The following is a 13642-nucleotide window of genomic DNA, read 5'->3' on the forward strand; positions in this document are numbered from 1 at the left end:
GTGGATCTCGGTTTTTCGCCCTCTCACTGTGTCCTGGTGTCGCAAGCTACATTTTGAGCATGTCACACCAATCTGCCCGCAGAGAAAGTGTAAAAATAAGATGTTTGTGACAGGTGAATATTCTGGATTTAATAACAAGATAACGTTGAGATTATCTGCGAGCGTCTGCTATTGATCTGTATAATGCCAAGATGACAAAATCATTCACGTGATTGGACTGGGGAGAAATAAATAAATAAAAACAATTAAAGGAGTATTTAGGCTCATGATTGCGCCCCTTCACTGTTCTCCTCTTGTTTTTTTCCACAAGAACAAAACCGGTCCCCACTACCACCCCCTCCCCTCTTCGATCCCAATCCCTCCTCACGTAATGTGTTGCTCATATCATCAAACTTCAAGTCCACGTTCGTGACCAGGATTCAAACCAGAGCTATATAGATCCCGGAGACAATCATCACTTCCAAAAAAAAAAGAAAAAAAGTCACACTTCAGGGGCCGAAAGCGGCGCCGTTCAGTGTCAAACCTGCAGACAGCCTGCAGACGGGTCTGCTCCACAAATATGCAGCACCGGTGGAGGTAGGCTTCTGTTTCCCGTGACTCATTCGTGCGCAATGACAATAAACAGACAAGGCTTGCTCTAAATGTCAGCAAATCATACCCACTTCAACAAAAGCAAGGTCACCTTGATTTGGATCTAGTGGAGAACTGAAGCTCGGGTCTGTTTTTTCTTCTTCTTCTTCTTCTTCTTCTTCTGCTTGGAGTGTACCAAAAAAGCGCAGCCTCTCCTCCAGGACTTAATTTGGTGGTAAATTCACTTTGTTCGTTTTTTTTTTTCGCCTTGGACTGCACCTGTTCACCTGGATACACACAATCACGGTAAGTGGCTTTATTCATTTCTAACAAGTGAAAACTGAATGAACTCTCTTTATTGTCATTGGAGAAGCTCTAACAGGTGTTTTATACGGTTTACTCCCCGTAAAATAAGGTCAGTGCCATAATTGACCTGTAGTTTGTCTGTGAATTCAAATGTATATAGACACTGTTGATGCTGTTTACTCTCATGTCTCGTGTTTGTAGAGAGGGATGCGAGTTCTCTTTGTGACTTTAACCCGCATCACTGTCAACAATGCAACATTCACCTTGAACTGATATTTGTCTGGCAAGTTTGTAAAGCCATAGCGAGGATACTGGTGATCATTTAGGCCAAATTAATCTGCTCTTTGTGTTTTTTTTTTTGTTTTTTTTTTTAATTTTGCATATGGCCTTACCACCACGTATTCAATATGTGTGCCAATTCTGAGGATCTGATAGGCTACCTTTTTTTTTTTTTTTTTTTTTTTTTTTTTTTTTTTTTTTTTACAGAGCCCTAGCTACAACAATTAGGCATGTGCCATTTATTATGAGGATGACAAACATGAAGCTCCCTGGTGGCTGTTAACCATCATCCATCCAGAGCAGGATCAAGATATGATGGTGAAATAATGTGCTCCTGTCAGCGGCTATTAAATGGTTAAATTAGGTGCACTGGGGATTTTCTTTCCCTTTTGTCAGTGAATAGTTGAGACTGAACTTGTCATCCACTACTCATTATTTTTATTTTCGTACCCTGTGCCGACCAACTGAATCTCAACTTGTGAGACAGATTGTGCCCTTGTCGTCTACAGGTCTGTGTCGCCAAGTTGAGCATCTCTTTCAGGGTTAAAGCACAACACATTTTTTTTTTTTTTTTTTGAAATACTGCACATTCCTATGGGGTTTCTTTCTCTCTACCAGTGAGCCTCACTTTTCATCTTGGATAGTAAAAAAGATTTGGGGGTGAATAAAGAAAAAAAGAAAAGTGACCAGGCTTTTTGAGGTGAGGACTTTGGCACAGGGTCTCGGGAGCGATGGCGGCGTCTGCACCCTCCTCCTCTGGCGGCGAACCGGATCCCAACTCGACAAATTTACGACCACCGGGCTCAAGTAGGTCCATCACAGATAAAATGCTGTTTCACGTGTGCTATTTACTTTGTGGGCGATGCCATTAATCATTTTCATCGAGGAAGAGAGAGAGAGAGAGAGAGAGAGAGAGAGAGAGAGAGAGAGAAAGAGAGAGAAGAGAGAGAGTGAGAAAAAAAAAATCCGCTGCCATTTGAGAAAGCTTCCTTCGCCACAAATCACCGCTGCATTTCATTCCCCATACGGACCTCCGGGCGTCTGCGTGACAGACGAATGCTGCTGTCAAAACTGATGTGCTCTACTAACATTACACTGAGGGCAATTAGCCTGGAAAACAAGCTCGAGGCTGCACCACCATCTTACCAGAAATGCTAAATTAAAAAAAAGAATATTTATTAACCTAACAAAAGTTACAAATTATTGTTATTATTATTAATGTTGTTGTTATTATTATTACTGTTATTGTTATTATTACTAGGGATGGTGTGTTAATGCATTCATATTTTTTTCTTCCTCTTTTTTTCTTTTCTTTTTTTTCATTGTTTTGGCTAAATGTGCTCTGGCAGAATAAAGTGCCTGCATGGAAAAATGAAAATTGCCCCTCAAGTGCCTGTTAATTCACCCATACATTAAATTGCCCCTAATGGCACACTTAAGCATTGTAGCCTTCAAGAAGGGGCACTGTGGAGACCACGGTCCTTTCATTGTCAGCTGGTAGCAAAAACAAGCCTGATTCTCCCAGTGAATAGAGGTCTGAATTCATGTTACAGGTGTAGATGTGCTCCTGACACATGAGATGCGGTTATCAGACAATTTGAGCTTTTAGAAATTAAGAACTCCTGCATTTATATTTCTAGAGTGTAAACATGAATATTTCTTCTCACCAATATTTTATTTTAACAGTGGAATGGCTTTACGTTGTGAATCAACGTGTGTCTGATGAAAAGCAGTGATTATAGTTATGTTGGGCCCATGCAGAAATAAAATGGTTTGCCTATATTAGCCTTCTAGCTGCAGCTCTGCAAATGTAGCCTACAATCTGCTCTGAATGATTTGCCCGCGCATCTGTTCTTTTCTTCCCATTTTCTGTTTTTTTTTAGTTTTCTCCTTGTTGCCCATCTAATTTCCTCTTGCCTGGAAAAGAAAAAAAAATCATTGTGAGGACTGAGTTAAAGTGCATCCAATGAACTGAGCAGGGCAATGATTTATCTAATGATCCAAAGCAAGGGTTAAATTGGGATGTGGGAATAGAACTGCCCCCCCACCCCCCCACCTACCCATCCTCCTCCCACGCCTACCCTCCCACCCCCTCCTCCTCTAAATTACTGCTTTTGAGGATTTCGTGTATGCTTCCCATCCAAGGTGCCCCATCCCCTCTCTGGCTGGAAGCCCTTGATAACACAATAATTCTCTATCTGTCACTGGGCAGCCGGCTCGTGTCTACTGATGCTTGCATTTTAACCAGCATCTTTTCACTCACTTAGATCTTTTGGCTGGCGTGGATCCCAAACGGCTAATTAATTTTAAGTCCTGGCCTAGGTCATGAACGGTTAGGCCTACATATATTGGAAATAGGCTAATCCAGATCCAGGGGCCCGGGGAGTGCGTCTAAATGTTCAAATAATCCCCAGACACCAGACACCCACGGTGGCTATTTTTGTTTCACCATGCGACATCACTCCACCTCATACTTTCCATTTATTTTCAGCATTCAATTGTTCAACATAAAAATGTGCACTGATAGGATTTTTTATGCATCTCTAATGCCATGTAATTGTTTTTTGTTTTGTTTTTTTTGTTTTTTTTACAAAAAAATAATTTTTAGGCTATGACGCTTGGTGTGGAGTTGCTCATGGATGTACTAGAAAATTGGGAATGAAGATATGTGGTAAGTTCGTATTTTCCCTTTATTTTCTGATACATTATGCAAAAACAGAAAAATTGTGAGGGAGAGATACAATCTCTGGTTTCAGTGCCCAGAAGCATCACCGTTGGCTACATGGCCTGCATCATTTTTAGCGACGACCCAATGGAAAACAACATGAATTACCTACTGGACGAATAGGATTTTAAAATATCACCCAAACAAGGATGAACCATTTAGCTGTTATTTATATTATTCAGCTGATTAAATTACCCCCTCACATCTGAGCTTGGTAATTTAACCAAAAAAAATGCCCAAAAGCATCAATTCAACTCTGAGCTGATGAAATAGAAGAGGGAATTATGCAGGATGGATTTTCCACTTTGGAGAGTCTATTCCAGTCTCATACAATACTAACCAAGGACGGACTGACATCCTCCATAATGGTGAATGTCATGCATCAGTGAGCAGCACATTTTTTCTATTTTTGACCGACACGTTCCGCTGGTTTCATTAAGGCCATTTAATTACTCGGGATTATAAATAAAGCTGTAAAATACAATGACAGAAAAAAAATGAAAATAAAGCTTTGGTTTTTTTTTTAAATCCCAAAAGTCGCTTGCTGCACAATTTTCAGATGGGATTTCTGTATTATTTACTTGTGGACTATATTCTCTCCTGCAGGTTTTATTGATCAATGTACATTTATTAGGCTTCCACCGCGGCCCACTCAAATGTACTTCTGTATTGTTATCGGACTACTTGTGATGTTTCCTGCCCAGTGAAGTGCGCACTGTCGGAGGAGCTTTACTAAGAATTTACAGCCGCTACATGACAGCGATGTGTTTTTGCCTGGCTGGAGTTTGGTGCTGATGTCACCGGGCACAACCTCCCACAGAGCCCTCTGCCCATAAATAGGACTCCCAGTGCAGGATAGGATCCTTTTCTCATAGACACACACACACACACACACACACACACACACACACACACACGCACACACACACGCTCACATACACACATACAAAGACAGAATGTTCAGCGTAGATCCCCGGAGATAGAAGGGGAGGGAGATAAAGAAAGAAATGGGAGAGAAGAACTATTAGTGGGCCTGGTAGTGTGAAAAAAAAAGCTGCAGCTCTCAACATGTATGGGAAGTGTAACCATCCCCCGGACTCTTCTTCTTGTAACCGTTTAGGATTTTTGCAGAAGAACAACAGTTTGGAGGAGAGGAGCAGGATTGTGAGTTCCTTCAAGGAGCGCACAGCCAAGAACCTGCTGTCCTGCGACAACAGCGGCGGAGAAGCGCGTTTCAGACGCACAGAGACGGATTTCTCTAATCTGTTCGCCAGAGGTGAGTTTGAGAAGAAGGATGCAGATGAATAATCATTTCCATGTAAGATTAAACATGATGCATATAACATAAAATATGAAATAAAGTCCAAGAATGTGTGGGATTTTTAATCTGGATTCTAATAACCAAACATGGAAGTTGTGCAAAAATAATTCTATACATGGTTATCATGAAACAAGCTACCTTAAATGCATTTGGTGGTGCATGGGTATTTATTCCTCAAGGTTTAAAAAAACTGTGGTGGGAGTTGCACAAAATAAATAAGAAAAAGTAATTATCAGCCTGCTGAGAAACCCAGAGGTCACCATCGAATTCAACAGTAATTTGTGAGAAAGACTTGTAAAAATTCCCAGCATGAAAGGAATCTTTAGATTCTTAGATAAACCACAAGAGCAAGCAAACACTGATTTAAAGGATGTGTTTTATTTTGTAGATCTGTTGCCTGCTAAAAATGGAGAGGAGCAAACCATGCAGTTCTTGCTGGAAGTCGTGGAAATCCTCACCAACTACATCCGCAAGACCTTCGACAGATCCACCAAGGTGCTGGACTTCCACCACCCCCACCAGCTGCTGGAGGGCATGGAGGGCTTCAACCTGGAGCTCTCCGACCAACCCGAGTCTCTGGAGCAGATCCTGGTGGACTGCAGGGACACCCTGAAATATGGAGTAAGAACAGGTAAGAGGCCTGAAGGCGCAGCATGGCCTGCTCCAATCAATAACTCTCATTAGTTTACATGCCAGTGTAATGATTACAGATAAGGCTTTTCTCTCTCAAATGATGAATTGTTTTCTGGGGATTATGTGGCTTTGTTGTCTCTCTATCAATGGCAGGTCACCCCAGGTTCTTTAACCAGCTGTCCACTGGATTAGACATCGTTGGGCTGGCGGGAGAGTGGCTTACCTCTACAGCCAACACTAACATGTGAGTTCTGTGATACAGTGTCCCTGATCAGGTAGTTCCTTAAATAATCTCTGCATTCTATAAATACAGTCATGCAGATAATGACTGAGATGAAAGTAATAAGAATTAGATCCATCGTGGAGGTGATTAGGGTCATTTAATTTAATTCATTTTTATAAGCTTATTTGTACTCATTGTTTTTCACCGGCCCATGTAGGAAAGGCTTTGAGTGAGACGAACACTTAAAGTGACATACAGTAATTACTGTCTTTGCCTGAAGAATACCCTGCATGTTCTAATAGACTGTCAATCAAGCAAGAAAATAAAAGGCACAAAAAGAAGACATTTGTGCAGCTACTCCCCCGCAGTATTGTCGATGTTGGCCTGCGCACAGGCTGTGGCCACATAATTCAGCCCTGCAGGCAAACTAAATTGCATATTGATTCACATTCACAGTTTACATGGTGTCTTTGTTTCATGTAATGCTAGTTCCTGTGACATAACAATGCCAGGAGGGAAAAAAAGCCTCTTCCCCTCAGACCATCTGTACACAGTATGAGCAACAATGACCGCGACCCAGCAATGACTTTAATGTACACTGCCCTATACTTTAGGTACATCTCTACTATTATGCAGACCAGTACAGGAGCCCTGCAATACAACATATGTTTCTGAATGTAATGCAGTGTTGCTGTGCATACTGTTCTAGAGGGGTGTAGTTTGCAGAGTCACATTTAGAAGTGTTTGCAATATTCTGCTCCCTAATGTAGCTGTGTAAATGATGGTTGAGCAAAACTTATTGCAGGGTTGTTGCATTCTGATTGCATTTTGTTGTACAAGTGTACCTCATGAACCAGTAGCTATTGGATGATGGTGATGAAATAAGAAGGTAAAACTTGAACGAGAGATCTGGGGCTCCCTGGTGGGCAAGAGGTCCAAGAGGTTCGTTCTTACCATGCTTCCAATTCCTACTCCCATTCCTATTACCATAAACAATTAAATAAAGATCAAATGTTGGAAAAAATCTTAACGATTGAACAGGGAAAACCTGTAAATATAACATGTAGTATCACAGTAAATCTATGTGCAAATAGTTGAAACACTTTGTGAGACAATTTCAGTACGAGTTTCTAAAAATTCACTCTTTATAATGGGGTTATAAGTTGTAACGTTGTAAAGTTTATAAATAATTTACAAATGCTTTATGGATCAATTATGAGCCATTAATAAGAACAAATTTTTTGTCGCCATGTTGTGAAAAATCCCTTCGACTGATTAGGCTGTATGACCATTTATCTTGTAGAGAAGTTGTGCAGAGGATCTGGATCGAATTTGATTCATTAACAACTTATGAATAACAGCATTACTCACAAATAGAAATGATTAACGCCAACAAAAAGGTATTTCTAACCACCTTCCAACCCCAAAGTTTCTTATTAATGGCTTATAACTGATCTATAAAGCATTGGTAAATACTTTTATAACTATTAATACAGTTTGTAAAACCTACACAAGGGAGGATTCAGATTTCATGCTAGTTTAAACCTTTATTACAAGTCTCTATTGAAAAGCTTAAACCTACATTACCAGTCCTCAGACCTGTTTCCTATGGTCTTCTTCCTTCAGTCATCAGTCTCTCTTCCACAGGCTTCCATCTCAAAGGAGTTAGCTTGTGTTTTGTTGGCACCATCACAGTGGATGACTTGAACCACAGGGTGGAGGTTGCTTACATACTTGTAATTTACCTTTATTAATTACTCCATCAACCATAATTACCCCTGGCAGATATTGACTGACACTAATAGACTGACAGTCACATCCAGGTCTTACATAATCAGAATGAGTGAGTGTTGTCTGCATGAATGAATGCGGTGAAATTAATGTGCAACATCGGCGAAGTGGCATCTGACTTGTTTATTTTTTCCCTCTCTATATAAGAACCGTGTGCTCAAGATGCTGTGGGGCACAATGCGGCATTCTGTAATGTTCCACTGATTCATTTACTTTCTTTGCATGAATAGACAGATACTTATGCAATTAGAAGCATATTGGTCTGGAGAAGATGGATGAGCCTGTCTTTGCTGTAATTCCAAATCGACTCCTCTCTGAGGCAGAGGGGACTTTAATGTACTTTGATGATACAGACAAAAATATATACTGTACTTCAAGAGGATAAAGTGTGAAAAACAGTCCTGCAATGACAAGATTTAAGGCACCTGAACCAACTTTGCTTTGTGAATGTAACAGCAGGCCATCTTAGTCTTTCTGCAATGTTTACGATAAACATTAGTCCAATTAAAGGTACATTGTTGTTATATTTTGAATATTCTCACTGGGCAAACATCACATTTCTTACTATTTTTCTGCAAAAAAACACCTCATCACAACTCCTGATGCTCTATCAATGAGCCCAAGACGACTGTGTGGTATTTTCTGTGTCATTTCCCTGCAGCAACAACGAGATGATGTTGTCACTGAAGTGTGACTGTGCACAGAGGGCTGTATCTGCTCCATTCATACAGCGATGCTGTAAAATTAGAGTATACAAATGCCTGTTGTTAAATATCATTGTATTTCGTATCGATCCCATCAGTCTCTCCTACTGTCTTTAAGGTGAAATTGAATTTATTTTGCAGTGAGAAAACTCTATTACTCATATACTGTTGTTCAATTAACACACAACTAAAACACATATACGGGGTAAAGATTAAACCGTATGCTCAATTTGCAATGACAGAGAGGTTCCCTTGGCTTTTAGTATATGGTCTGATTTTATTTATTTTTTGGTTTGTGCCAGGTTTACCTATGAGATCGCCCCTGTCTTTGTACTGATGGAGCAACTGACGCTGAAAAAGATGAGAGAAATCATTGGCTGGCCTGACAGAGAGGGTGATGGAATATTTTCTCCAGGTAAGAGCCAGACTGGTGAACAAGCAGGAATGGCGCCATGAGCCATCTTTTAACTAACTAATTTAACTTACTTATATGCTGTCTGGTAGCATCCTTTGATACATCATAATTTATTTCTCAATTACGTTTTGTTTTGATAATCTAAATCTGCAAAGTAACAAGTGACTAAAGCTTGCTTGTATGATCTAGTGGAGTAAAAACGCACAATTGTGCACAACTGAGAAATTGTGCGTTTCTTCCTGGTGATTGTTAGCAGGTGGCATCTGAACTAAATTCTCTTGGCTGGAGGAACGAGAAAGTCGCCTGGGTCTGAAAACCCTCAGCGGAACAGCACCTTCCTCTTCCTCTTCCTCTTCTTCACTCTCATCTTCTGCCGTTACCTCCTCTGTGTCCACATCCACTTGAGTCGGAAAATACTCCTCACCTTCTCCTGTTTTGCTTCCTCTGATTTCATCTTCTTGCTCTGACTCTTCCTGGATGGCCTCCAGATACGGACGTTGCTGCTGAATCTCCATTTAGCAGAAGTGTCACTGAGAAGAACTATAAAGTAGAATAGAATAGACGTCCTCAAGTGAAATAAAAGTACCTCAAAATTGTACTTTATTAAAGTATTTGAGTAAGTGTACTTTCCACTGTCTCTGCAGGAGGAGCAATCTCCAACATGTACAGTGTGATGATTGCCAGATACAAGTTTTTTCCCGAAGTCAAAACCAAAGGCATGGCAGCTGCACCCAGACTGGTCCTCTTCACTTCAGAGCATGTTAGTCCTACACTGTAGTACAGTTACATTGAGTTTGACAAGTAATATCAGTATAATAAGTGAACATTTCATTTCATTTCGGCCTGAATTGTGACTGATCACCATCTGTTTTTGCAGAGCCACTATTCCATCAAGAAAGCCAGTGCAGCTCTGGGCTTTGGAACAGAAAACCTGATCCTTTTGAACACAGATGAGAGGTTTGCTTTATACTTAACCTACATGCACACATCCTGGTAAAAGATCAAAATATCTGGATCATGTTTTCATCTTCTTTTCCAGAGGGAGAGTCATTCCTGCTGATTTGGAAGCCAAAGTAATAGAGGCCAAGCAAAAGGTGAATGTCAGCAACAGTGACTCAGACATCGTCCCCACTAGCTTATTTATTTGCTTCTGTCAGTGACTCCATACAATGAGAAACATTTATAGAACCGTGGATTTTACTTGTAGAGAAGGAAGCGCCAGAACAGCAAAGTTATTTCAATAAGGTTAATGCTTCTGTCTGCTCACATGTGATGCTGCCCTGGTCTTAAGTACCTCTCCTGGAAGTAATGCTTCAAAGGCAAAATGATGTGCAGACTAGAAGAAATTGGAAAGCAATTATGCCCCAACAATAGGCGCAGACAGGAAGAGTGCATTATTTGAGAAATGTGTTTTAGCCTATCTCTTTGATGTCAACAATCACTGGGAGGAAAAGAGCATAACAACTTGAATTCAGCCCAGAATTTTAGCCAATTTCTCTCTCTCTCTCCCCCCCCATGCTTTTGGTTTGCAGGGGTATGTTCCGATGTTTGTGAATGCTACCGCTGGAACCACCGTCTACGGAGCCTTTGATCCCATCAATGAAATTGCAGACATCTGTGAAAAGTACAATATTTGGCTTCATGTGGATGTAAGAGAATATTGCTAATCTTCAATACAAAAAAAATAACAACAGCTGTAGATATCAGCCCCCTGTTAAAGCAGTGTAATTAGCATCACCATTAGTTAATAAATCTGTGCTGTAATAAGTATGTTGCGTCCTGTGCAGGGTGCTTGGGGAGGAGGTTTGCTGATGTCCAGAAAACACAGACACAAGCTGAACGGAGTGGAGAGGTAAAAGAACACAACTCATTTTTAAAAGCACACGCTGCTGATTTTAAACATCAAGTTCAGTTTACTTGTCACAGACAGTGCTGCTCAGCCTGTGATGGTTGTATAATGTCTTTTGTGGCTCTAGAGTAGCTTGAGAAAATATGACCATTTTCATAGATGCTAATTGAGTTGCATTATGAGAAATGTAGAAGTTAGTGGTTTGGGGGCTTGACCATGAAGAATGCTGGATACAAGGGCGCTGTTACAATTTGTCTCAGTGCTGACTCGTGGTATTGCAACAAAAAAAACATAATCCCTGTTGCCAAAAAAACATTTTTCCCATAGACCACCATTATTAAAAAGATGGCTGAAAAACTGTTGATAGGCCACCTCCAATTGCAAATAAGGTCAATTATTATTATCTCTATCATGTTTTGTTTTTTTTAAATTCCCACCCACAAACCACCATCTCAATGAGTGATTGTCACTTATCCACAAATGCGAATGTGTGCAATATCATAGCTGATCTCAGAGAGGTAGAAGCTGAGTCAAGGGCAGCTTGAAAAGTACACTTGTCTGTAGCTAGCTATAGCAAGTCACTTGTCAAAGATACCAGGACTATCCACAATGCACATGTGCAAACGTCCAAAAAAATGCTCCTCCCTTCTCTGCTTGACAAGCCCCAGCCTTTGTCAATGGGACAAATCCAACTACATGATGAATGCAAACAGGTAATATCAGATACTTCATGGGATAGAACGCTGTTTTGAGATGTAAGAAGAGATAACACTTCCACTTTGGTATCGTTCTAATTGATGTCTATGTTGCCTGCCTTGCCCCTTGGCGACCAGGGTGCCCCAAGTCCCTAATCAACATGAAAGTGAAAAAAGTGATTTGCTGTAATGCCCTTTTGAAATGAGGGCCAAAAAAAGTGTAAAATTTCAAATTTGTACTCAGCTCAATGACCACAGATATTTCAAACCATGCCTTTCACAAGGCTCATGCATGGATATTGGAATGAAATTGAAAATGTCGATGTACTTCTAAGATTACCACGCTCACAGAGCTGCTTTTACTGTTTCAATATCTGTGCAGGGCCAACTCAGTCACCTGGAACCCTCATAAGATGATGGGAGTGCCACTGCAGTGTTCTGCCATTCTGGTTAGGGAGAGGGTGAGAATGTTTTTCACTTTCCCGCTGCACACACTGCCACTGCACGTGTACACAAATAATCACAATTCCACGCACACACAAACAATTTTCTGCTTTACTGTCCTGTTTATCTCGCATCACAATTTTTTTCCATTGCAGGGATTACTACAAGGCTGCAACTCCATGTGTGCTGGCTACCTCTTCCAGCCAGATAAACAGTACGATGTTACATACGACACAGGCGACAAGGCCATTCAGTGCGGCCGGCATGTTGATATCTTTAAGTTCTGGCTCATGTGGAAGGCAAAGGTGTGCATTTATCTAGACCTATATGTTACCTGTTGCCTTTATCAGTGATGCTGCCGTATCTAAAATACAATGGTAACAACTCCATATTGTTTTTTTCATTGTACCTAAAAGGGAACAGTAGGATTTGAGCAGCATATTGACAAGTGCCTGGATCTGTCAGCGTACCTCTACAATAAGATAAAAAACAGAGAGGGCTTCGAGATGGTGTTTAACGGAGAGGTGAGGTCATTATTGCAAATAAATTGCAAATATCTTTCAAATGAACACATGAATATTCACTGTACTGAGCTATCAGATAAAATCAGAATTCACTTGATACTAAAAATGATCTGCTGGAACAACGGAGGAAAACTGTCTTTATTATACAACAACAATACATTTAATATCTTAACTTGGTTTTAGGATTGATTGGGTCATTTTGCATTGCTGACATGTTGACAAGAAAAGCTGAAATTACAGTAGGCACATTATATTTGGCGCTCATTACAAATGTTGTTCCCATTTCCTCTTATCAGCCGCAGCACACCAACGTCTGCTTCTGGTACATTCCACTGAGCCTGCGAGGCGTACCTGATGGTGAAGGGAGGCGGGAGAGGTTGCACAAGGTAATGACTCATTAATCTGTTTTTTAAGCTTTGTTTCTAGCTCCCCTGCCCTCTCAGACTGGTTTATTGTATCTGCTTAGATTCAGGGATTCATACGGTAAAATAAAGCGCAGTTGTGTCTGCACACATGCTTGTGTTTTGCAGAATTTGGATGGTAACACTCTATGTTTTCCACAATAGGTGGCCCCAAAGATCAAGGCCATGATGATGGAGTCTGGGACTACGATGGTGGGCTACCAGCCGCAAGGAGACAAGGTCAACTTCTTCCGCATGGTCATCTCCAACCCTGCTGCTACCAGGTCAGACATTGACTTCCTGATTGAGGAGATCGAGCGACTGGGGCATGACTTGTAAGAGCCACACCTGTATTGTAAAGCCAACCCTCCAACCACCCCCCTCAACACCCAACCCCCAACCCCCCCCACCCCAAACCCCCAAACATTTGTCTTTACTGACTCTGGAGAGCCTAGAGCTTGGCTTCATGTCCCTTTTGTCTTATACAGATGTTCAGATTTCTGCTTACAGGTCATTTCTGACAATGCACAACAAATAATAATATGCCCTGTGTGTCTTTTCTCTGTCTCTTCTGTCTTTAGCAGCAATGACATATATCTAAAACATTTGCACAACGGGTTATCTGAATAAAAACGGACATAAGTCAAAGCTTGAGAGAATCACATAAGCACACTGGTATTCTTGCTAAACCATATGTTAAGTGTGGAACGAACATATATAATGTCAATGTGATGAGGTTCCTTTTCATGTAAATATGAAAAC

General features: G+C 40.8%; 1 protein-coding gene across 1 annotated transcript; it reads left to right on the forward strand.

Moving 5' to 3' along the window:
- The first annotated feature begins 501 nt into the window (after window positions 1–501).
- gad1 (glutamate decarboxylase 1) lies at window positions 502–13291 on the forward strand. Its single transcript, XM_022740503.1, has 17 exons — window positions 502–876; window positions 1774–1962; window positions 3764–3826; window positions 5001–5156; window positions 5590–5832; window positions 5988–6078; window positions 8855–8967; window positions 9612–9727; window positions 9845–9924; window positions 10007–10061; window positions 10500–10616; window positions 10755–10819; window positions 11894–11972; window positions 12111–12260; window positions 12372–12479; window positions 12776–12865; window positions 13046–13291. The coding sequence occupies exons 2-17, from the start codon at window positions 1887–1889 to the stop codon at window positions 13217–13219; spliced, it is 1776 nt and encodes a 591-aa protein (XP_022596224.1). The 5' UTR covers window positions 502–876; window positions 1774–1886; the 3' UTR covers window positions 13220–13291.
- Window positions 13292–13642: the final 351 nt, after the last annotated feature.

The sequence above is a fragment of the Seriola dumerili genome, unplaced genomic scaffold, assembly GCF_002260705.1.
Source record: "Seriola dumerili isolate Sdu_G_001 unplaced genomic scaffold, Sdu_1.0 BDQW01000052.1, whole genome shotgun sequence".
In the NCBI taxonomy this organism is placed as follows: Eukaryota; Metazoa; Chordata; class Actinopteri; order Carangiformes; family Carangidae; genus Seriola; species Seriola dumerili.

Bases quoted from the DNA above. Each gene is read 5' to 3' on its own strand.
- gad1 (XM_022740503.1), top strand. From the start codon at position 1,887: ATGGCGGCGTCTGCACCCTCCTCCTCTGGCGGCGAACCGGATCCCAAC. The intron at 10,820-11,893 runs GTAAAAGAACAC...ATATCTGTGCAG, and splicing joins AAGCTGAACGGAGTGGAGAG to GGCCAACTCAGTCACCTGGA. The intron at 12,480-12,775 runs GTGAGGTCATTA...TCCTCTTATCAG, and splicing joins AGATGGTGTTTAACGGAGAG to CCGCAGCACACCAACGTCTG.